The sequence below is a fragment of the Cydia pomonella genome, chromosome 2 (genome assembly GCF_033807575.1).
Source record: "Cydia pomonella isolate Wapato2018A chromosome 2, ilCydPomo1, whole genome shotgun sequence".
Lineage (NCBI taxonomy): Eukaryota > Metazoa > Arthropoda > Insecta > Lepidoptera > Tortricidae > Cydia > Cydia pomonella.
This window is the reverse complement of record NC_084704.1, coordinates 29,876,452-29,899,130: the sequence shown is the minus strand read 5'-3', so window position 1 is coordinate 29,899,130 and position 22,679 is coordinate 29,876,452. Positions and strand designations below refer to the sequence as shown.

Genomic DNA, 22,679 nt, shown 5'->3' with positions numbered 1-22,679 from the left:
AAACGATAAAAAAGTTAAAGCTTACAGAACAAAAGTAACAAATGTTTTGATTCTAATTTAAATAATAAAGAAAAAAGTATATCTTAAAATCATATATGCATTTACGGCCTAAATATTTATTTACTCTATTTAAAAGTGATAATTTTATTTAGTATCATTTATTATCTCTGTCTCATTAATTATTTTATTATTTTTGTTTTAACTCATCGTGCGTAAAATGGAGTACCAGTGTGAGCATTTACGAAGCATGGTATTAGTTTTACGCAAATTTACGATCAAGGAATGTAATTAGTCGTTGATGATATTCAAAAAACATTTTTGCTTCATTTGGCCCTTAATGAAAGGTATATGCTAATTCAATTTTTTTATAGTAGTTATCTATTAATGCACCTTAACTGTATTGGGAAAAGGACACAAATACTGTTTAAGGTGTTCTCCTTAAACACTACAAAAACCGAGAAAATGTCAAAGCTGTCAAAATAAATTTATAAAAAATCTTGTAAATAGGAAATGAAGATATTTATTTTAACTTTTCTATTCTATTTCTTTATTTCCCCTTCTAAATTGCAACTTCTCATCAATGTAAGAAATCAGGTAATGGTATAATTTTGTCTGTATATAATTTGTGCACTCATTAATTCGGAGAATCTCAGGAAATAACTTCAATGATCTTTACAACTTCCTTGTAATATATATCCAACTTAGCTTTTTCTTTGGGGCAGTTTTTTATGCGACCATTTTTTGTGATAGGTTTGACTGTTTTAGTGTCTTGTTTACGTTAAAAACTGACATATTGAGCTGATGATGTGCGGGTGAACGTATTGGCATTTAAGCGGGAGTGTGTTGTAGGGAGGCGATGTGGTGCAAGAGACCATCACGGCCAACGTGTCGGAGGACACGGTGACGCTGGAATTCCTGCGGATGGACGGCGTCTTCGTGTCGCAGATCGTCGATTTCGCTAATGTCAGTTCATTCTTAATTAACATGGCTTCCTAACTGAATTTAATATAGTGCTATCTGTAAATGTCCAAAATTGTGGTACAAGTTTTAAGAACTGTTATAAACAGGAAAGAACACATTAAGTTAATTTTTTTTTCAACTCGTACAATGTAGAGATGTGAATATATGCATTAAATATGTATGTAATTCTACTGAATAACTGCCTTAGAGCTGCTGTGTCCCGAGGCCTTTTGGCGCAGACATCAGCTGAGCCACTTTCCCTTTCAATTAGTTTGTAAGCATTATTGTGTACTTTTATTATGTACCTATGTTTAAACTTTTTGAATAAACGTCTTTATGTGTCAACACATTTCTGTGTCATATATAATAAAATTGACATTGTTCTTCAAATTTTAAATCCTGAACTAAATAACTTTTATAGGAAGTGGAGGCCATGAAGGTGGTGATTCCAGCAGAGGAGGAGCTGGGGCAGACTGGTGTGCAGACCTTGTGCTTCTTGACACATGCTGCGCAGGCTGACTTTATTGCGCCTGATGCCATGGCCAAGCTGAGACAGGTATTTTTATACCAATTACAGGGTTTAGCTCTTGTAGGAGTATGAGTAAGTTTTTAAAGAAACCAAGTCCCCAATTTCAAGCATAATGCCTTAAGGCATGCTTCTCATGGGTGACCTGATATGTTTGTCAACAACTGTAAACAAAATTGTTATTATGAGTCACTGTATTCTGTTCTTTAGTCATTATAATTTGAACAAAAAATTTGTTGGTTATTATCCTCACATGTGCCCCAGTCTATATTATATACTAGGAATTGTTAACTACACCACTCTCATAGCCAGAAGAAATGTGTCACTTGTAAGATATTTTTATCTTCTAATCCATGGCCATACACATAACCTTCAGTTGCTAGCCCTTTCGAGTACCTGCCCACAGCAGTATTCAGCTGCACCCTTGTTGCCGTGCTGTTCGTAGTTCTGGCGCCCCCTGCATTATTCCACTGACCGCTGCATCACGCATTGTCTCTCCTGAACAATAAATTGGACATTGACAGTAAACTGGACATATTCCAAAGCACGAAGCTAGTTTTATGACAGTAACTGATACCTAGTCTATAGAAATGCCAAGCTCCATCAGTGTATAGTTAGCATTTAGGTATGTACCTATACTTGTTATTAATTTCTCAATGTTAGTTTTATGTCACTCCTTTTTTGGACCCGGATACGTCCTTAAACTACGTCCACAAGAGAGGTATGGGCATTGTGAATGTCATCTCGCTTTGTGTGGTAGGGCACAGCACAGCGGATGTCATTTAAGATCTAGAGCAGAGCCCAACTGGGGAAGTACCTCCACCTTACAGAAAATCGCAGCCAAATAACACTAGACCCTACTCATAGTGTTGTGTTCCTGCCGGTGAGTAAGGTTGCCAGAGCTCAACGAGGGGCGGGAGGGGGTTAGGGTCGGCAACGCGCATGTAACTCCTCTGGAGTTGCAGGCGTACATAGGCTACGGATACTGCTTACCATCAGGCGGGCCGTATGCTTGTTTGCCACCGACGTAGTATAAATAAAAAAAATAACAAATATAGCTTAACTGCAAGTGTTAATCCAAGGAATAAATAATAAAAAATAATAATTCAGCCTATATACATCCCACTGCTGGGCACAGGCCTCCTCTCATGCGCGAGAGGGCTCGGGCTATAGTCCCCACGCTAGCCCAATGCGGATTGGGGACTTCACATACACCTTTGAATTTCTCGCAGATGTATGCAGGTTTCTTCACGATGTTTTCCTTTTTGGTGAAGGAATAAATAATAAAAAAACATATATATCTGAGTTTAGGGCAAAGATCTACAAACCAATATTTACTTAGATTTTATTTATAATTTTAGGTGTTTGCTGCTTTCTTAGAAAAAATTAGACGTCACATAATTAGATCTTAAAATTCTCTGGCCTGTCTTTACAACTTCGTTTGTAACTTCGTCCCTTGAATTTTAAGAACTCTTATTATATACCTGCTGCACAAAATACTACAGAATTTATAGAATTTTCATTGTTTGACCAGAAATAAATATAATTCAGACACAGCTAGGTACACCTCTTATATTAAAACAATGTTGTGTTTGTTAAACTTTCTTTTGTATTTAACAGTCACAACAATCATGATAATTTTAAACTGATGAGTTAGTTCTAAATAAAACTTTGCATGTTCCCAGAAAAACCCAGGCACAGTTCGGGTAGCAGAGGAAGCCCGAGGCTGGAGACAGACCACAGCCACGGCGACTGGCGCGCGCGCCGTGGCGTTGCTCTCCGCGCCCGCTGCTCGGCACTGTGCACAGGCCCGGGACAAGGTGTACCTGCGCCAGACTGATCTGGCGCGCTGGGCGCCTAGGCCTGGTGAGTTATACACAGCGACTCCGAGACTTAAAACAGATCACAGCCTCTGCATCTGGCGCACGCGTTGTCCGGTGCGGCACTTTGACTGAGCCAGGAATAAGGTGTACCTGCGACCTGCGCTAGGCTGATCTGGCGCGTTGGGCGCCCAGCCGGAATTGTAGACTTAGCAAGTCTGTAGGAGCACACAACATATATCTGTGGGAGCAGATCCATCTTCTCATTAGGTTAAATTAATCTATAAGCAATTACTTTTGTTAGTGTCTGATATGTTAATTTTATCTTTTTATTTCTATTTAAATTTTAAAAAATTTGTACTATTACTAATTAAGGAAGAGCGGTGCCTCTTAACACAGGTATTTGTTACTTAAAAAGAGGTGCCAACACTTACAACTGTATAAGTAATTCTTAAACAGAATAAACATTTTTTCATTTTCATTTTTCATTTTCAATGTGCATCTGAGGGTTACGCTGCATGAGACATTGCGAATTGCATTAAGGCACTCCAATCCGCACATTGCACAATAATTTGCATAGAGTTCAAACTTAAATTGTAGGGCATACAACTAGCCAAGGCTAAAAAGAATGTATAGCCATCTGATTAATATTTTTATTTTATTTTATTTTATTCGGAATACCAACAGCTAAAGTAAACTAAAACTAGGTTAACATAAATATGTATCAGAGAAGCCAATTATATATGCTTTTATTTCTGACGAGTATTTTTTGACTGACGTGCTCAGAATCAAAATCTATACAAATGTCACTGTTTCCCTATACAACGTGACGCTGTGTGTAGGCAAAGTAGGTACTACGTTACGGAGACCAGCAGGGACTAACATGATTAATGTATTTCCAGGCCTAGATCAATCGTCATACAGTAGTCTAGTGACACCGTTCCCAGCGCGCGCTCTGGACGCGGACGGCGCCGCGCTACCGCCATGTGTGAGCGAGACCGACCGAGGGAAAGAGTGCATCTGCCACATGGAGGTAACATGACAGGCAAACACCACAATTACTCACACACAGTACAGATAAACCACCACCATTTCTACGTGCAGGCTTAGGAGCATATCACACTGCTTGCTGCTGCGCTCTGAAGTGTCATATGGAGGTACAAACTCATTGAGACCTCCCTCAAGCATATCCTTTGATATATTCTGTTGCTGCTGATATACAGAGGTAACAATGAGCGGCATTGGTCGTACCTAAATAAAATCATCGTACAGTTGCTTGTTAAACGACATTGTTGCTTTACCACGTGCCTAACATGGGAGTTGACCGCTCGCATAAAAAAACAATGGCTTTTGTTTAACAAATTAGGGTCTTAGACGTAAAAATCATTTCAGAAAATTCATACTATAGTTACGTGCACGAAAAGCATGCGCCATGTGTAAACTCTATTACAATGACCCTCAGGGAAATGATCTTGGGGAATTTGTGTGTTGACGGTACTGTTGTGTTCCTGCTTCATTCAGCAAAAATAATAATACATATATTCTTTTTAGATCTGTGTCAACTGGTACCCTTGTGGTCTCAAGTACTGTAAAGGCAAGCCCCAAGGAGGTTTAAGCTACCGCTGCGGCATCAAGACCTGCCACCGCTGTTACCGCTACCATTTCTACGTACAGGTGTGTGGCTCACCAATGTGAATGTGACTTTTGCCTAGGTGGTAACCAGAGATGGGCAAAAGTTATTTAAATAGGCGGGTCCTCACAGAGCGAGTGAGCGAGCACGTATGTGCGAGGCAATTTCCTCGCGCAGAAAACGACCTGTGTAGACGTGCATCGCCCGAGGCACGTCTACAGTGACCGGTTTGTGCGCGAAAACATTGCCTCGCGCGTATGCTCGCTCTGTGTGGACCCGCCTAATTATTGAGAATAACCAAATCATGCGCGACTGACAATTTTTTTTCCCAATGATTATTCATTTCCATTCATTCTTGGAATAAATTATTCGTTAGTAATTTATTCCATGAATTAATTATTCGTGAATAATTTATTCCAAGAATTAATTATTTATTAGTTCGCGAATAATCCCACGGCACATGATTTTTTATTCGATTAATTATTAAAATACATAGAAAAAAAAGATGATGTCATAACTCCTCTCCTTTTTTCTTTGTTTTTTGGTTCTCCGGGTCAAATTGATTCAAATAGCCTAAAGATCAATCATACAGATTTTCATGCTTTTAACACAATTTCCAGCGTTTTTGGCATACCACCTCCACCTAGCACTGTAACTGACATTGCTTGTTTCAGTTCCGGCACAATTGCTGCAACTACACGTGACCCCACGCCCCGCCTCCGCGCCCAACGTATCTAGTCGCTTCTACCATTATTCTTAGCTCTATTTTTATAACCTCGGTTTTGTAATGTGATAATATTGACTTGTAAATATTTTGCTAAGACTCTGTATTTTTTGTGATAAGCAAAAATGAATGACTGTCTTTTTTATGAGTGTTTTATTTACATTATTCTAATTCTAATTGCTAAATATTATTACATTTTATTATTAACAACAAATGCAATCAGGCTTAAAGGGCTCTTTAACAACAATTTTCGAGTATACTTAGATTCCATTATAAATATATCAGCATACTACACCTCATATACATTCCCTTTGTATAGAAACTCCAAAATTACTGTAACCGGAGCATTGGCACAGCGAATCACACTTTCCTTTCCCTGCATTTTTTACGTTATTCTCGTGTTACTGATGGATTTAGACAAGACTACTTAAAAACCATAATGTAAATTAAGGATGCCAAGCACAGAGAATTTCATACATTGGCCTGCCTGTTTCTATCTCTATCGCATGATTATATTGCTGTCCCACCCATTGTTTTGGTGGTCATTGCCACTGTGTAAGCGGGACAGCAATATAATTATGTGCGTGCAATAGAGAAAACAAATGCCAGGTCAATGTACAAGCTCATCATGCTTAGTGTCCTTTACAAAATCTTAGGTAACCTACTCTACATTTAGATTGATACTCTAGATCCATCACCTATCATCTATGGTGGTGGCTGATATTATTAGAGTTAACCCTTTACATGGATATGGGCGCATTTGTTGTTAATTGAAAAGATAATCTTTATAGGTCATTAGTGGCATCCAGGGAATGGCTCATGTCTGTTCTTGCGGAGCACAAATTGAATTTTCCTCTCCATATCTTCATTGTAGATCGCTTTGCACTTTTCATGGTTGATTCGTCGTCTCGTCTAAAACAAAATGTTATTTATACAAACAAAAATGGGTCCAGTTTACTTCTAAAAACCCATTTAAGCTTTTTGGAAATATTGGAATATCACATAAAATGTTAAATAAAAGGATTTGTAAACTAAGCTACTCTGACCTGGAAAGGTTTCTCATAGTATCTGGTTAGCCTGAACTGCTCCAAGATGCCTTCTTTGCCCAGGATTCTGTTGACCAGCCTGCAAGCATCGTCTACGTTGTTGTTCTTCACAAATACCGTCCTGGCAATGAAGGGCGGATGTCTGTTAGCCAATAGTCTTAAAGTTAATTGCATTTTGAAAATTTCAATAATATAATTAGAATATTAAATAGAATTTAGAGGTTATGTTTTTTTTTTCGTCCATCGAGATAGACTAAAGCTCTAACCCATACTGCCATGTCATAATTAAGGTTTTTTTTATGTTATCGAAGTCCTCTTTGACAGCTTTGAGACGTTCTACGTTCCCTCTTTACTCAGTGCAAGTTTGAAGCCGTGTAAAGGTGAAGAACGCTTTTACGATTTCCTTTTCCGTTCCAAGTGCGCGAAGCTTAAACGTCGCACTTCGCATACAGTTGACACTGACACTGCTTTGTCAACAATAAAAACAAACAGCTTTGTGATATTATTATTTTGTATTATAGAATCAATCTTATTATTTCTTATATTAAGTACCATGGCAAATGAGAGCGAAATTGTGGCAATATCGAACTCGTCAAGGGTGTCGGACGCGTCCCCGTCGCTAACAGTGCGTCAGCGGTGGCGCAACGTACCCTTGCACGAGCGCTGCTCCATGGCCGATATGATAGTGCTCAAGAACGCTTTCCAAGAGGCCTACCTGCACAAATTGCTACCGAATCAATTCAGGGAGCTTTTGAGGACCCAGTTTAACTTAGAATACGATGATGAAGAGTTCAATATATTGTTTCTGAAGGTACCTCACTCACCTACCTGAATTTTTAATAATTTTTATTCGGATAATATCCCAGAGAAGTAGACTGACGAGGCTATGTCGCCTGCCAAATTTTATGCCGTTGCCATAGGTACATAATCACTATAATCAGTATAATCCTCACTGATTACCAAGTGTGCCAAGTTGGTACACCACAAACTTAGCGCCAGCGGCGGACCAATTTTTTTTGCTGTTATGCTCTTGACAACTTTCGTTTAGCTCTGGAAACATGTATGTAGAGTTAGACCAAGCTAAGTTGGCAGCGATTTTAATAGCACAGACTGTGCAAGTATTATTTAATATTATACGTCATAATTTCATAGAAGTTTGATATTTAAAATAATTAACCCGATCTAGATAAACACGAACCGTAATGGCGAGATGGAATGGGATGAACTGGTGTCGCACCTGCTGCTTGGCTACTTCACCAATGACCCTGAGAACCAGCGCGCGTCGTTACAGCTTGCTATCATGGGTCGCCCCACCATCATGCGCTCCCAGCACCGACATCCCATATCCAAGATATGCTTCTGTCCTGATGTTGCAAAGGTTACCAATATGAGCAATATGTTCTTAACCTCTTTAGGTGGTTAAAGTCTTACATTAGTAATAGAAGTCAGGCGGTTGCACTCAAGGGCTATAGGTCGAAGTTTCTGCCCGTTCCCTCAGGGGTTCCCCAGGGCTCTCACCTGGGGCCTTTTCTATTTGTCTTATATGTAAATGATATTGATACTATCTTTCAGTCTTCATCCCACATACTTTATGCAGACGACACAAAAATATATAAGACTATTAGAAATTATGATGATTGTGTTGCGTTACAATCCGATTTGTCACAATTTGAGGACTATTGTCAGCGAAATCACTTAATTCTAAACGCTGAGAAATGCTACGCTATCACATTTTCCCGTAAACATAATCCTATAACTTTCGATTATAAGTTAGCTGGTAGCAGTGTCTCACGGGTGTCGTCGATCCGAGATTTAGGGATTACTCTGGATGCTAAACTCTCCTTTGTTGAACACATAGATAATATTGTGGCGAGAGCATATAAAAAAATAGGAATGATTTTGCGTTTAAGTAAACCATTCAAAAGTACATTCACGTTTAAAGTTTTGTATTACTCTTTCGTCCGTAGTATTTTGGAGTTTGGCAGTGTTGTTTGGAGCCCACATTTTGGCATTCATAAGTCACGACTTGAAAAGATTCAGAATTTTTTTTGTAAGTCCCTTGATTACAGAACCGGCCGCTATAACTGTGATTATTTTTCGTCAGCAGCTAGACATAGGCTCCCTCCGTTGGAGAAAAGAAAAGCATATCTAGATGTTTTATTTTTATTTAAAATTATTAGACATCACATAGATTCTAACCTTTTATTAGATAGCGTTTCCTTCAAAATCTCTCGGTTCCACTCACGTTCTAAACCCACATTATCTATTTCCTCCTGTGGCACACAGTATGCTAAAAACTCTCTTTAGGCGCACTTGTTATTTGTATAATTAATCTCTTAACGATATAGATATTTTTGTTCATAGTTTGTCCGTGTTCAAGAACAAAGTTCGGCAAATTTTGTTTTCTAGAAATTGATCAATTTGGTTCCAGTCATATTTTTCATAGTTTTGTATGTTTTCTTACTTACTTGCATGTAGTACACAACTAAACCGGTAATTTATAATTGCGTAATTTACATTTCTATGTTATAGTTTTCTTAGTAATGTAGGAAACTTTAGGCCTATTTTTAGTTCATTTACTTTAGATATATTTGTAAAAGGCTGTTTGTTTTCTAAAAATAAAATAAAAACTGGCAAAATGCAGTGTATGTGTATCTACAGGTATAGTAGTGCTGCCGACACTTTAACTCGAAATCAGATGCTGCGAATTGTGAAACTGCTACGGTAAACTGTTGCTGTAGAAAGAATAAGTAGGTATAAATCACTTTTGCAAGATGTTCGCAGATCATAAATTGTTGCTATTTGCGTGAAACGCAACATTGTACAGACCTTGGTTAGAGCCAAATTTATAAATTATTTTCTTATTCTGACATGTTACTAAAAAATTTTTTTTCCTAATTTTCAAATGATATTATTTAATTCATTTTTCTTTTTACTGTTGGCATTTTTATATATTTTTTCTCGTATTTTTAATTTTTTATTGACAATTTTTTTATTAATATTCATGTTTTTTTGGGCTATCTATTTGAGCGGGCGATTTATTTGATTTAGTTTTAATATTTATTTTTATGATGTATCTTGTTGATATAATTTTTGTATGCATGTGCCTAGATTTAAGATTTTTCAAACACAATGTAATATTATTAATGAATAAAAAATGATGATGATGATGATGATGAAACGAACCGAAGCAAATAAGTACTTAATATCAAAATTGTAACTGATTACTAATTTTTGCTAATTATGTATGCAGGATCGCAGCATGACTCCAATGCAGGGCGCATACATCACTGCAAGCCGCGACGGGCAACTCAACTGGTGGACGCTGAACATGACGATGCTTCGCACCGCTTATTCATCCAGTCGTCAGTGCACTATTATATTCCTCTCATTTGTCACACTTTCATTTAATACGTTAGAGCAAACGACGCATTCTTCGATCGATTGATCTTAAATTCTTAATGTATCTAAACATAACAAAACTATTATTTATTACTTTTGTATCTGATAGTTATTATGTCGTAATCAATTATAGAACTCCAATTGAGTTTCAGCACCTCCCAGGCATATAAATCCTAGACATCTCTTTTATTCTAGCATATATGTTTTGGTATAGTATATTTGCGCCTGTATTGTAAAAGTATCCTTCTCCTCAAAAGTCAATATATCTGTCAGCTGTCTTGAAAGTGCGCACCACATGGGTGACGGACTGCGTGTGCCTTCCGGACGTGAACATGCTGGTGACTAGCTCAACGGAGCGCGATCTGCGCTTCTACGACATCACGGCCAAGACTTTCACGCTCAAGATCGTTATCACCAGCTGGGAGTACATGGCTAGTATCTAACAGGATGATTTATTTCCTTGTCTACTCTTGAATTATGTACGAACTATGCACATGCACACCCCATGAATGTCAGACTGCGCGAATCCTCAGGATATAAAACATTGAATATTCTGGGCCTGAATCTGTTGTTTTACTATATATTATACTAACATCGTAACAATTAAGAGCTCGATTATCTCTTTTAAATTTAGAAATGGCGATCTCTTCTGTCTTCACCTATTTTTGGTTGTGTTAAACGAACTTACTTTAGCTGTGCCCTAACTGTCACTACTTTCCTTTATAGATATGCACAATGTACTACTACTTCCAAAAGGACATAAACGAGAATTGCATCTTGATCCTCGGAGATGTTGGAGGATACGTGCGAGTCCTGCAGTTCTCTCCAATCGAGCGTGGACCATTCCGGAATGAAGCTGGGAAACCGTTGCAGACGCTGCGTCATATTGATCTACAACGCAAAGTATGATTAAAAAAAATAGGGCAAAGTGTTGTTTTATTACATAGGCATCGGTACTCTTAACTCCGATATTAAAAGGCCATCATAGTTCGATTACCTACCTACCGCAAGAGGGGTTCACATTTATAATAATACAAGCACGCGGGATCACGTTTCATAGTTTTCAACAGACCTTTAGCGTGATCAATCTTATGTTTGTTTCTACCAGCGCGCGCTACCAGAATTGCGCCTGATTGAAAAAGCTCGGGTCCATACAGATTGGGTGCGACAGGTTTCATACTACTCGCCGCTACACTGTCTCGTGTCCTGTGCTACGTGCCCTGACGCACTGCTCATGTGTGACCTGCAGGGCTCCAAGACACACAACATGTTCCATGTCGATAAGGTAAATCCGTAAGTTGATTGAAGCTTATTAAATTGCATACGACAACACGTGTACAATCAACAAGAACAATTTCTTAATATGCGGAATCACATTTGCCATACGTTACTAACCCTCTTCCTAAAATATCCTTGCAACCCTTCACGATTTCAAATGAGCCTCAGAGATCTTGGAATTGTCAAACGTTAGGTTCGAATATCTCGGCCCAAGCTCTCGTACTAGATCTCAGAGATTTAAAACACAACTTGGTTTTGCAAGTCAAGCTGTTATTGACTAGGTACCTAATTGTCCAGGTGTCGCCGTCGCAAGAGCAGAGAAGTCTGACAGGATATCATCATTCCTTAATTTTTAGGGTATCCAATGCTTCGCGTTTGACGAGGAAGTCCATGTACTAGTGACAGGCGGGCCAGACTGCACGGTACGCGTGTGGAGCCCCTTCGTTCCTGCCGCACCTAACTTAGTTCTCCAGGGCCACCATGCGGGCATCATTGCTCTCGTGCTACAGAACGGTGGGCAGACCATCTATTCGCTGGCGAGAGACAGGGTTATCAAGGTCTGGGATGTTCAAGGGCAGAATTGTGTTCAGGTAAGATATAGTTCCTCAACACAAGCCTTTATGAGCTTACTGTAGGACTTAGTCAATTTATTATTTTATTATTTATTGTTCGGAGAACCAACAGCTATAGATTGTACAATAGTTATATATATAGATAACAAAGAGCCAATTATAGGTTCCCACCGGTAGCAACAGGTTAACAGATAATTGGTGGTTAGCACTAGATTTTTTTTTTTTTTTTACAACGTGTTACCACTAATATTTTTAAATATTAATACTTATTATATTATATACTGAACAAAGAAACCAAAACTTATTAGTAATCTTAATACGTTAATCGATACAATAATATGCCAACACATACGACTCGCTCACTCAAGTAATTTGTCTGTTAGAATCCGTCTTATAGTTGTGATGTTGCTATTAAAAACGTCTATATCCCGCTCCTTCGTTAGTTCATTTAGACTTTTACCAGCTCGTAGTAGAAAGCTATTCTTTCTGTAATTACGTGATGAAAAAGGAATTGAGAGGGGAGGGAAGTATCTTTTAGACCTAGATGGAGTATTGAAGGAGAGCTTAGCGAGCAATTCAGGACAATCAATGTTACCATTTAAAATATTAAGTATATAAGTAATATCTGCAATCTGTCGACGTTTATGTAGTGGGATAAGGTGATGTTTTTTACAAATATTCTCATAATTGGATGAATTATAAGGAGTTTTCATTTTAAAGCCGAGGTATTTTACAAACTTTTTCTGTATACGTTCTATTCTGTTAATGTAAATATTATAACTGGGGTTCCAAATTTGAGACGCATATTCAAGTTTACTTCTGACATATGTACAATAAAGAACTTTTATAGTTTTAATTTGGGTAAAATGTAAAGAACTACGCATTATGAATCCCAAAGTCTTGGTAGCACCAGTTACTATATTATCTATATGAGTATCAAATAAAAGCTTTGAATCATGGGTGACTCCCAGGTCCTTCATACATGACACAGATTTAAGCACATGATCATTTAGCTTGTACGAAGTTGGAATTGAACTTTGTTGTCTAGTGAAGGTTAAAGTAAAGCATTTAGATACATTTAGATCTAATTTATTGGTCTGGCAATATGCAACAAGACGTGTAAGGTCATCTTGTAAAAGAGCAGAGTCATCCAATGAATTAATTTTGGTAAAAATTTTCATGTCGTCAGCGAAACATAGCAATTTGGAAGTGTGGAAACAATCACTGATGTCATTGACAAATATATTGAAAAGCAAAGGCCCCAGCAACGATCCTTGAGGAACGCCACTGGGAACAGTTACCCAGCCAGACACATAGTTGTTAATGACAACAGCTTGCGACCTATTGTCAATATAAGACGTGAACCAGCGCAACAGATCACCGTGAATACCCATATTACTTAACTTGAGGATTAGCAATTTATGGTCAATTTTATCGAACGCTTTACTATAGTCTGTGTAAACTACATCTACTTGACTACCTTCAGACATGACTTTAGTTACATAATCATTAAGGAGTATCAAATTTGAAACGGTAGACTTACATCGCAGGAAACCATGTTGGAAAGGACTAAAATAATTCTTAATTGCCGCATATACTTGAGTATAAACTAGTTTTTCAAGTACTTTAGCAAGTATACAGAGTTTTGAGATTGGCCTATAATTAGTTACTTCCGTTTTTGGGCCTTTCTTATGAACGGGTGTAATGTAGGCTGATTTCCATATGGAAGGGACGTTACATTCAGCAAATGAGCGCTTGAATAGTAGAGATATTGGAATCACAATTGTATTCGCGCAATTAATCAGAAAGAGGGCCGGCATATCATCAGGTCCAGCTGATTTGAACGGATCCAATTTTAACAGTAACTTTATAAGAGCATCTGAGTTAACTTCTATATTACTTATATGTGAGATAGAACCACCCACAGAGTCAACCGGCACCGCTTGATCAATACTAGGCGCAGAAAATGTTGTATAGAAATAGTTAGAGAAAGCCTCACATATATCAGCGGCCGTATTGACCAATCTTTCGTCATACTTTAAACAACTCGGTACACCATGTGAGCTAGAACGCGACTTAATGTAGGACCAAAACTGCTTCGGGTCTCTAACGATATTATTTTCGAGGCGTCGAACATATGTTGCAAAACATGACTGTTCAAGTTTTTTGACCCTGTCCCTTTGAAAATTAAAAGAGATTAAATCTGATATATTACCATATGTACGGAATTTTCTTAGATATTTAGATTTCTCTTTGATAGCTTTTTTTTAGCGCGGGCGAATACCACTTAGGAAAACTATCAGTATGACATATTTTACTAGGGATATATTTAAATCGCAGTTTTTTAAATGTGGAATAAAAAAAGCTAACCGACTCCTCTAATGAGCGTCGCGAGAATTCATCCTCCCAATTAATCAAGGTCAACTCGTTGTTAATGGAACTATAGTCACCTTTATTGTAAAAATATTTTATGCGAGGAGCGGGTTTTAAACTACTTATTTTTGCAAATTGAATCGAAACTAATATAGCTTTATGATATGGATCAATCGGTACTAAAGGGTCCGAACACTCACTAACATGTACTACATCATTGGACAAGACAAGGTCTAATAACTTACCATACTGGTTACGGACATCGTTATATTGATTTAAGTTTAGCGTGTTTAACTCATCAATTAAACTACACTCATCGTTAGTTTTATAATTCGAGGGAATCAAAGTAGAATGCTGATGTGTCCATATAATATTGCTCATATTAAAATCGCCTATTATTAAATACTTGTTGTATTATTAAATACTCTTTGACATTTGTGTAATAATGTCTTATTAATAGTACCTGCCTACATACTGAAGGGATGGAAAACTTCGATATTGGTACTGGAACTAAGTATCTTCTTTGGATTCTTATGAAGTTCGACAATATGCAATATGCTCTTCAACTGATTATAACTTTTAGTATATCTGTAACATAAAGTCTGTTACATGATGTCAATTTTGTCCGTTTTGTCCAACTCAACCTGGTCCTTCATTTCCTTTGCATACTGAGCGCGCACACGAGTCGAAATCTCGGGCGCATCGGTGTAATAACTTTGATTTCGAGATCACTAAGAAGTTTGCGTTATCATCGACCGCATAAAGAATGGCTCGCCAAGTCTTTGACCTGCCTACGATCGATAAGCGGTTAGAATACATCTGTGTACTTACCATTCACAGACGTATATAGACGTGCCGTCTGAAATCGGCGAGCGTACCCCGATCTCAGCCGTCTACAACCCAGCTACGCGAGAATTTATTATGGCAGCCATCAAGATTGCAGTTCTGGTGTTGGATGAACAACTAAACACCAGCCATACGGATGGCTTTACACATTCGAGAGCTATTGCGAAGGTGCTCTACAACCCGCTCTTTAAAGTGGTAATCACTTGTGGGTTGGACAGCATCATCATCAACTGGAACCCTCTAACTGGTGAGAATTTGAATTTAGGTTTAGCCCCTAAACTACCATTAAACCTGTGAATTGCACATTCCCATCTGTTACCGCAATGCACCTCCTTAGGTAGGTACAGTACAATTGACAACCACCATGGAATATTTTAGCGTTATAAATAACTCCACTTCATTGAGTTGTATGCTTATCGACCTTATCATCTATCGTGGCACACTTATATTTGATGTACTTAAAGGAAAGCGCAACGTGATGATGAGGGATGCGCATACCCGGCTGCTCCATGGCGAGCAGATCCCTGTAGAGATCACTGCCGCCTGTTTCGACCCCGGTTACCAGCTGCTGTGTACCGGCGCTAGAGATGGTTCGCTTAAGGTTAGATACTCGTATTGTATTTTTACGTACAGACGTAGATACTGTTTAACGAACGCGATGTATGTCGCAGTTATTGTGATGTCACGCTTTCTGAGCTGTTCTACAGCCTAAAGAATACACAAGAAATAAAATAAGACGTAGTAGCTTGATATTGTAACGAACAGCCAAGGACCTCCGCAGACCCTTGGGATACATTGTGATATTTGGGATGCGATTTGCGAAATCTCTCCTTTGCTTCCAAGTTCTTTTCCCAAAATTCACTACCCACTAGCAGCATCAGCTATTTATTATTACAAACATTACAGACTTGGAATTTTAACTCTGGATTGTGCCTGAGAACCTTGACGATTGAGTACATGTGCGAAGTTACCGGCGTGTTTTGGGTTGAAGGACGGTAAGTAAAGGACTACTACTATAACATGTTCCAACTGGCCATTATCAATGGATTAAAAAGCTTTTGCTTGCAGCATTATGGCAGTTGGATGGAATCGACACGTGACTGAGTTCGAGGACACTGGCACAGCTACAACAGGCAAATCGTGGGAGACGCGACACAGTGAGGACGTCCTGGCCGCGGCGGCGCGTATGCCATTTTCACTTGCTACCAGCTCCTATAACTCCGAGATGATACTGTGGAAGTTGGAGACGGGTCAGCCCTACAGGTGAGAAGAAGGGGCATGGGTATAGGAAATTAGGAAAGACATCCGCTAGGCCACGGTGGTGGACGACCACCACCACAAGGTCGTCGTGCTGGTGGCATGGCACCAGACAAGCGCGCTCGTCTTCACCTCTCATGTTAGCGTACAAGATGGTCAACTAACAGTAAATGAGATAAACAGTGTTATATTAGGAAAGACATCCAGGGATGAAAACAAACTACTAAACATAGACAACAAAACGCAGAAGAGGAGGTAGGCATTATTAGATAATCTATTTATTTATAATGAAGCAAGACATGGTCACAAATTTAGTTGAAATAGATAAGTGAAACCGTTTTTCTACTGCCTTGGTTGGCGAAACTTGAGAGTTAAACTTGAAAGACTGACGCCCACACCTAAACAAATCTGTTGTTACTGTTGCCTTTGCATGCCACTGTGGGTGTGAGGGAGGAATATTAGTAGAGTTTTATTATTATATTTACAAAGTTATGTTTTTTTACAGAATGTTCTCGTGCACGGAGCCCATGCTGCGCATTAAGATGCAATTCAACAAGCGCGACTTAAGCCGCGCTGCTAGTCCCGGCGGCGCGGGTGCAAAACGGCACTCGTCGTCCGTGCACAGGCCCAGGTATCCTTTACTTATGAAAATATCGTAATTATATGGGTCAGCAAACAGACATCCATGAGGACTCTGATTCGATTCACTCTCCTTTTAAAGAATGCCATAATATCGCCTATTCAACGGACTTTAATAATCTTCACTGATTATTGATCCATCTGAATTCTGAATACTTAGTTTCGGTTCTTAATAGCGAACGAAAGTAAAATACGTTCCGAAAACAGCAGGATCCATTCCCCCTTTAACCCAACTGTTTAACTTTAGCAGCTTAGGATGAACATTTAAACTTAGTGAGTAAACGAAATGCGCGCTGGAATTATAGATAGTAAACAATTACTAAATGCGGTTTAATATACCCGGCCTCACGCAGTTAAACCTTCGATACTTGAAGAAGAAGAATCTATAATTTCTCCATGCAAATCTCTCTCTGAGTTGAGCACTAAACCTGTGTGGTTACGTGTTGTTTTGGTAATGCAGCAGTATGAGCGGGCGCGGCGTGGACACGACAGCAGCGGTACAGAAGGCGCGCGCGCGCCGCGTGTCTACCGTCTCGCTCCCGCAGCGAGCGCAGGCTATGCGCCATCTCGCCGTACACGCCATGGTTTTCCTCGAGACCCGGCCTATGCACATGCGCGTTGGTTAGCAAAAGTACTACTTACACCAATGTCTCAGTCTCGATAGTGTCCGTCGCAGCCGATAAGCTGTTCAAGTGTTCCATACTCTTTACTGTTTACGGTGCTTATGGTATGCTTTACCTGTGAAGATCTACTTAATTTATAGACCGGAGTTTCCAGTATACATTATTTTTGAACTCGCACAGGTAGAGACGGTAGAGCACTACAGTAAAAGTAGATATTCACCATCATCTTTCTGTAGTTGTTGTAGTCAAACAGCCGTGTCCGTTTAACTCTTGTAGCATTGAATTCGCAAGTAGATCTACGATCAAAATACTACGATCCTTGTTTTCAGCATCACTGATGTTGTCTCTCGAAAACGGTATGGTGCAAGCGTGGTCGGACCATTCAGCCGGCGGGTTCCAGGGCTCTTTCCAAGCCGTGCACACAGCTGGTGACTACGTCTCGGCGCTGGCTACTGACTCACAGAACAACTACCTGTTTACCGGCACTACCGTGGGATACATCAAGACTTGGCTTATGGCGAATTATCTTGTCAATAAGGAGGTTAGTATAGCAATGCTGGAGAAGGACCAAACAGGTTGCCCAAAAGTTTATACATTAGACATTTAGACAAGGTCAGGCTTCTGGCTTTTACCAATCGCAGCATCATGCTAGCTAAGAAATAATATGCGCACTTCGTTAAGGGAAATGAAATACCTATAGCATGGAGAAATTATCTTAATTTACATTCTGAGGAAATCTGTAGGGATACTTCTGCACATTAATTCAAAGGAAATTAATTTAGAGGCTGTGTCTGGCGGTGCAAAGGGGTAGGTAACGCCGCCAGCATTCTGGGGTCTTATGCCGGAAACAGGGTTTTCGAAGGAGGTTTTTTTTATATATTTCAATCGTAGTTTTAGTTTGTTCACTTTAGTATATTATATAGGTTATATGTTTACTTTTAAGTTTTTTTTTTTACTTCTTTCTTTCTTGTTTATTTGTTTGTAGTTGTCAATCTGTGCTTTGATTAATAAATAAATGAGTAAATAATACTGGAATGCTAGGGCGGTTGCCCACCTTTTAAACTAAAGGAGTAAAGGCCTATGTCACGCAGGACGTGTAAGTATAAGCTGGTGGTGACAATTAATTGTTTCCTCCCAGGTACATGTCAACATGCCGGCTCTCCGCCTAGAGTTCCCATTCCTGTGGCGCGATCGCATCGAGGGCCGCGCCAAGCGTTGTGTTCGCGATCAGCCTTTGCCCTTGCTGCTGAACAGCTACAGAGGCCACGTGCGTTGCGTCACTACTCTCGCCTATATCGACGAGTACAAACTACTGCTCAGGTGCTCAACGAAGACCATGTCTCTTATAAGTATACATCTGTGAGTAGGTAGATACAAGCTGTTGCTCAGGTACTGTTTACCACTCCCGACGAAGGTTGCCCCAACTTTTGAGTATATCTCATGCTCAACTACCTACCTATTACAGTGCCAAGTGCTTCGTCACGTACAATTTACACACTTTTGTAGAGCATAGGTAGATAGCTTAGAGCAGTAACCCATTAACGCTATTATGTTACTTTCATCTTAACCGGCCGCATCCCTACATAAATCTAATCTTTTCACGCAGTGGCAGTTCAGACTACAGCGTACGAGTCTGGCGTCTTTCCGGCGAGTACCTTCAGACCCTTGGCTCCTTCCAGCCCTGGAACCTGGACGTGACCTCTGTGCCACCTGATGTCAAGAAGGTCGCGAGCTTTACCACAATGAAGGTGAGCTATAGGCTCTGGCCTACAATTGATTTGGCCGCCGCCAAATGGCAAGATTCATTTAATGGCTGGTGTTGAATAATTTAAAGGATTCAGAAGAACAAAAATCATTTCATGAAATTAATTTCTTTATAAATCATAGTTCATTCATTTGAGTGTCTGTAGACTTAGCACGCTTTATAGCGACGGCATCTTGCGCGCGAGTAAGACTACTTGTCCCTCCCCAAAAAGTTTATCTCGCGGGCGAAATACTGTCACGGCGCATTCTTGCTCGTGCTATGCCTAGTGGAATATAAAAAGAAAGCTCTTAGCTACAGGATACGACGTAGACGTAGGACGTAGGTACTTAAGTTATTTTCAAAGAATCATCTTGCTTCATTTTGAAATTGACTCATGACTTCCCTATATTTTAAATAAGAATCCCATCAATCTTAACCCTCTCGTGTGCAGGTATTCCGCAGCGGTTACGTGTCGCGCTACGTGCCCGGCCAGATCGAAATCGACAAGCTGCGCGACATCACGGAGCGCGAGCTGCGCACGGGCACGTTTGGCGCGCCGTGCGCGGAACCGCTGCTCGGGCACCACTTTAAGCTGCCGCGCCGGCCGGAGACGCAGGCGCCGATTGTGCTCGATGATTCTCTGCAGACGGTTAGTAATAAAATCGAGGACCTTGAGGCGGGCTTGCCTCTTTCGTCGCGCCGTGCGCCGGGTAACATAACATGCAAGCCACAGCTGCCGCCTGTGACAGATGCTGTGTCAGATAAAAGGAGGACTCTGTAAGGCATTATATAAGTACTGAAAATGCTCAGCTATTACGTTGTCAAGTGGGAAAAAATAATACCTACCTCATGAGGTGTGTTTCCATCCCTCGTAACACGAACGGAATTGCGCAAATGATCAGAAGGGAATAAATACTATAAGTGACTTTTGTGGCGACCAGGGTGCTTAGCCAACGTGCCAATCGATAACGCTCCGTAGCCGTAGCGTCGTCGTCGCGCTCACAGAATCACAAATACAAGGAAATGAATAGGATGCAGCTGCCTTGACAGATTCAAATTTTACCGTACCGTACCACTTTTTCTTTTCCAGATCCCGCTATACGCGCATCTGCGCATGGCATCCACCACCCCAATACGTCGGCCGCGCACGCCGGAGCTAGTGCGCGCCACGCGCCTGCGCCGTGCTGCCGCTGCAGGCAAGAAGGCGCATTTCGGCTCCACTGCTACTATGGAGGCGCCCCAGCGGATGAGCACGGAAAAGCGCTCGGAGACTTGAGAAGGGTTAGATCTATACTTGCGTGGGATACTTTCAGTCTTGCTACTAAAAACTGCTTATAGGAGATATTTTGTGCTATCCCTGTCATCCAGATAGATATACCTATTAACCCCTTGAGACTTCACCAAAGACAGTAAACTCAAGTTGGATAGCGCGTCCGAGTGATTTTATTGAGGCGTAATATATTTATAACCTTGAATGGCGACGTCAAGTTGGAATTGCCGTTTCTTTCTGCAGATTCCCTTGAAAACAGCTTTTGAGCAATTTCAAGAGAATCACCTCACAGAGATGCAAAACGAGCTTGACGTCATTAAAGGTCAATATATATTATAACTTCACACCTCAACAAATAACTTCGCTTAGCAGCTTGGGTTAAATTAGCGCTCCACACACTTTACTTCATTCAGTAATTGACGACAGGGACAAACAGCTACGTACGTTTAACCTATAGCTGCGTACCTGTCGTCAGTTCTCAGCTTTAATGTTTTAGATATGTTGTGAGTTTATTTACATATTTTACTTATAGATTAATCATGTGATTCTTTACAGTATATTTTTTGCGATATCACTAACGTGTTTCATTAATATCTCAATTACCTGACAACCCGTAGTCAGTCAACTCCAGTCCTCGTTGACAAGGCGCCGTGGTGGTCCACGGAGGCGCCCAGCGGCTCTGCGTAAATAACCGGCCGTAGACTGGACTGTTCCAGTCTGATAGTCGTGCTTATAAAATGTATACGCTTAGGGACGCGGACGCAGGCTGCGTTTTAGCTGCGTGACTTAGATTGGCCTACGTTGGCCCAATAATGAGTAAGTGGCCCGGTATTATACAGCACTGCACAATTCCGTCCGAGTTGTTTTCACTCCACGTGATACCTTCGAGCTTCGTTAAGTATGACGTCATTATAGGGTAAGTGTGGGTATTACTGCGGTTTTTATTTAAGGCCTCACTTTGAAAGTGTTTTTTCTATAATTTATCTCAAGATACGTATAAGTTTTTAGAGTTCCGTAGCCAAATGGCAAAAAACGGAACCCTTATAGATTCGTCATGTCCGTCTGTCTGTCCGTTTTTTTAGATCTAAGTTTTACTTATTTTGAACTTTAAAAAAATCTACAGTGTGATAAATTAATAATTTCTTTAATTAATAAGCATTTTTAGGGTTCCGTACCCAAAGGGTCCAACGGGACCCTATTACTGAGACTCCGCTGTCCGTCCGTCCGTCTGTCACCAGGCTGTAGCTGTATCTCATGAACTGTTAACCAGTTGAAATTTCTACAGATTATGTATTTCTGTTGCCGCTATAACACCAAATACTAAAAACAGAATAAAATAAATATGTCTTTCCAATCTCGAGGTTCTCATCCAATCACCGAGGTTAAGCAACGTCGGGCGGGGTCAGTACTTGGATGGGTGACCGTTTTTATAGATAATGGTACGGATACGGAACCCTTCCTGTGCGAGTCCGACTCGCACTTGGCCGATTTTAATAAAAGTCCAGATGCGTTGTATTACTGTGGGTGTGTGGTTTAAAATGCCTGGTACCTATTACTGCGGATTTTAGTAAACTATAAATAGACAGTTGAATGATTACTGGACACATTAAATCGTTGTTAATAAGTTTTTGTTAAAACATTAATTTCATTATTATATTTCAAATTTTTATACATTATATTATAAATATTGTTTGACGTTGATTCTTCAACAGAATGCTTATAGAATTTATATTATTATATAAACTATTTTTTTTATTTTATAAAAAAACAACATTCTTTTTAATTTAATTCCAGGTTTTTACTCTATTTTTGTACACACGAACATATATAATTTAAAGCAAGTAAATAATAAATTCAACTATGACAACTAAGGAATGCTATTTTTACAGGTTATGGATCTCTCTATGATATTTGAATCGCGGACCGCAGTAATAGGGACGACTACATGTAAAAAGACTATGCTTGTATT

The 22,679-nt window shown here is 39.8% G+C and overlaps 3 protein-coding genes across 3 annotated transcripts; 2 read left to right on the top strand and 1 right to left on the bottom strand.

Annotated features, from left to right (window-relative positions):
• The first annotated feature begins 437 nt into the window (after positions 1-437).
• Positions 438-5,803, top strand: LOC133534874 (out at first protein). Its single transcript, XM_061874172.1, has 7 exons — positions 438-594; positions 850-963; positions 1,382-1,516; positions 3,172-3,352; positions 4,209-4,339; positions 4,858-4,980; positions 5,611-5,803. The coding sequence occupies exons 1-7, from the start codon at positions 511-513 to the stop codon at positions 5,638-5,640; spliced, it is 798 nt and encodes a 265-aa protein (XP_061730156.1). The 5' UTR covers positions 438-510; the 3' UTR covers positions 5,641-5,803.
• LOC133534876 (small ribosomal subunit protein bS21m) lies at positions 5,795-6,987 on the bottom strand. Its single transcript, XM_061874175.1, has 2 exons — positions 6,707-6,987; positions 5,795-6,572 (listed from the first exon to the last, which is right to left on the bottom strand). Exons 1-2 carry the CDS (start codon positions 6,878-6,880, stop codon positions 6,456-6,458), a joined length of 291 nt encoding a protein of 96 aa, XP_061730159.1. The 5' UTR covers positions 6,881-6,987; the 3' UTR covers positions 5,795-6,455.
• On the top strand, positions 6,903-21,284 carry LOC133534873 (WD repeat-containing protein on Y chromosome-like). The gene is made up of 18 exons (XM_061874171.1): positions 6,903-7,517; positions 7,893-8,084; positions 9,960-10,071; positions 10,382-10,539; positions 10,835-11,011; positions 11,217-11,393; positions 11,743-11,976; positions 15,172-15,424; positions 15,642-15,778; positions 16,084-16,172; positions 16,246-16,440; positions 16,940-17,065; positions 17,534-17,694; positions 18,026-18,237; positions 18,835-19,016; positions 19,303-19,444; positions 19,892-20,089; positions 20,531-21,284. Exons 1-18 carry the CDS (start codon positions 7,260-7,262, stop codon positions 20,714-20,716), a joined length of 3,189 nt encoding a protein of 1,062 aa, XP_061730155.1. The 5' UTR covers positions 6,903-7,259; the 3' UTR covers positions 20,717-21,284.
• Positions 21,285-22,679: the final 1,395 nt, after the last annotated feature.

What these genes read in the sequence shown, in the direction of transcription:
- LOC133534876 (XM_061874175.1), bottom strand. Translation starts at nt 6,880, where the DNA reads ATGCAATTAACTTTAAGACTATTGGCTAACAGACATCCGCCCTTCATT. An exon ending in ACTATGAGAAACCTTTCCAG is followed by an intron (nt 6,573 to 6,706) that starts GTCAGAGTAGCT and finishes ATTTTGTTTTAG; the next exon opens with ACGAGACGACGAATCAACCA.
- LOC133534873 (XM_061874171.1), top strand. Translation starts at nt 7,260, where the DNA reads ATGGCAAATGAGAGCGAAATTGTGGCAATATCGAACTCGTCAAGGGTG. An exon ending in TCAATATATTGTTTCTGAAG is followed by an intron (nt 7,518 to 7,892) that starts GTACCTCACTCA and finishes AACCCGATCTAG; the next exon opens with ATAAACACGAACCGTAATGG. An exon ending in CAACTGGAACCCTCTAACTG is followed by an intron (nt 15,425 to 15,641) that starts GTGAGAATTTGA and finishes ATGTACTTAAAG; the next exon opens with GAAAGCGCAACGTGATGATG.
- LOC133534874 (XM_061874172.1), top strand. Translation starts at nt 511, where the DNA reads ATGAAGATATTTATTTTAACTTTTCTATTCTATTTCTTTATTTCCCCT. An exon ending in TCATCAATGTAAGAAATCAG is followed by an intron (nt 595 to 849) that starts GTAATGGTATAA and finishes AGTGTGTTGTAG; the next exon opens with GGAGGCGATGTGGTGCAAGA. An exon ending in AGATCGTCGATTTCGCTAAT is followed by an intron (nt 964 to 1,381) that starts GTCAGTTCATTC and finishes TAACTTTTATAG; the next exon opens with GAAGTGGAGGCCATGAAGGT.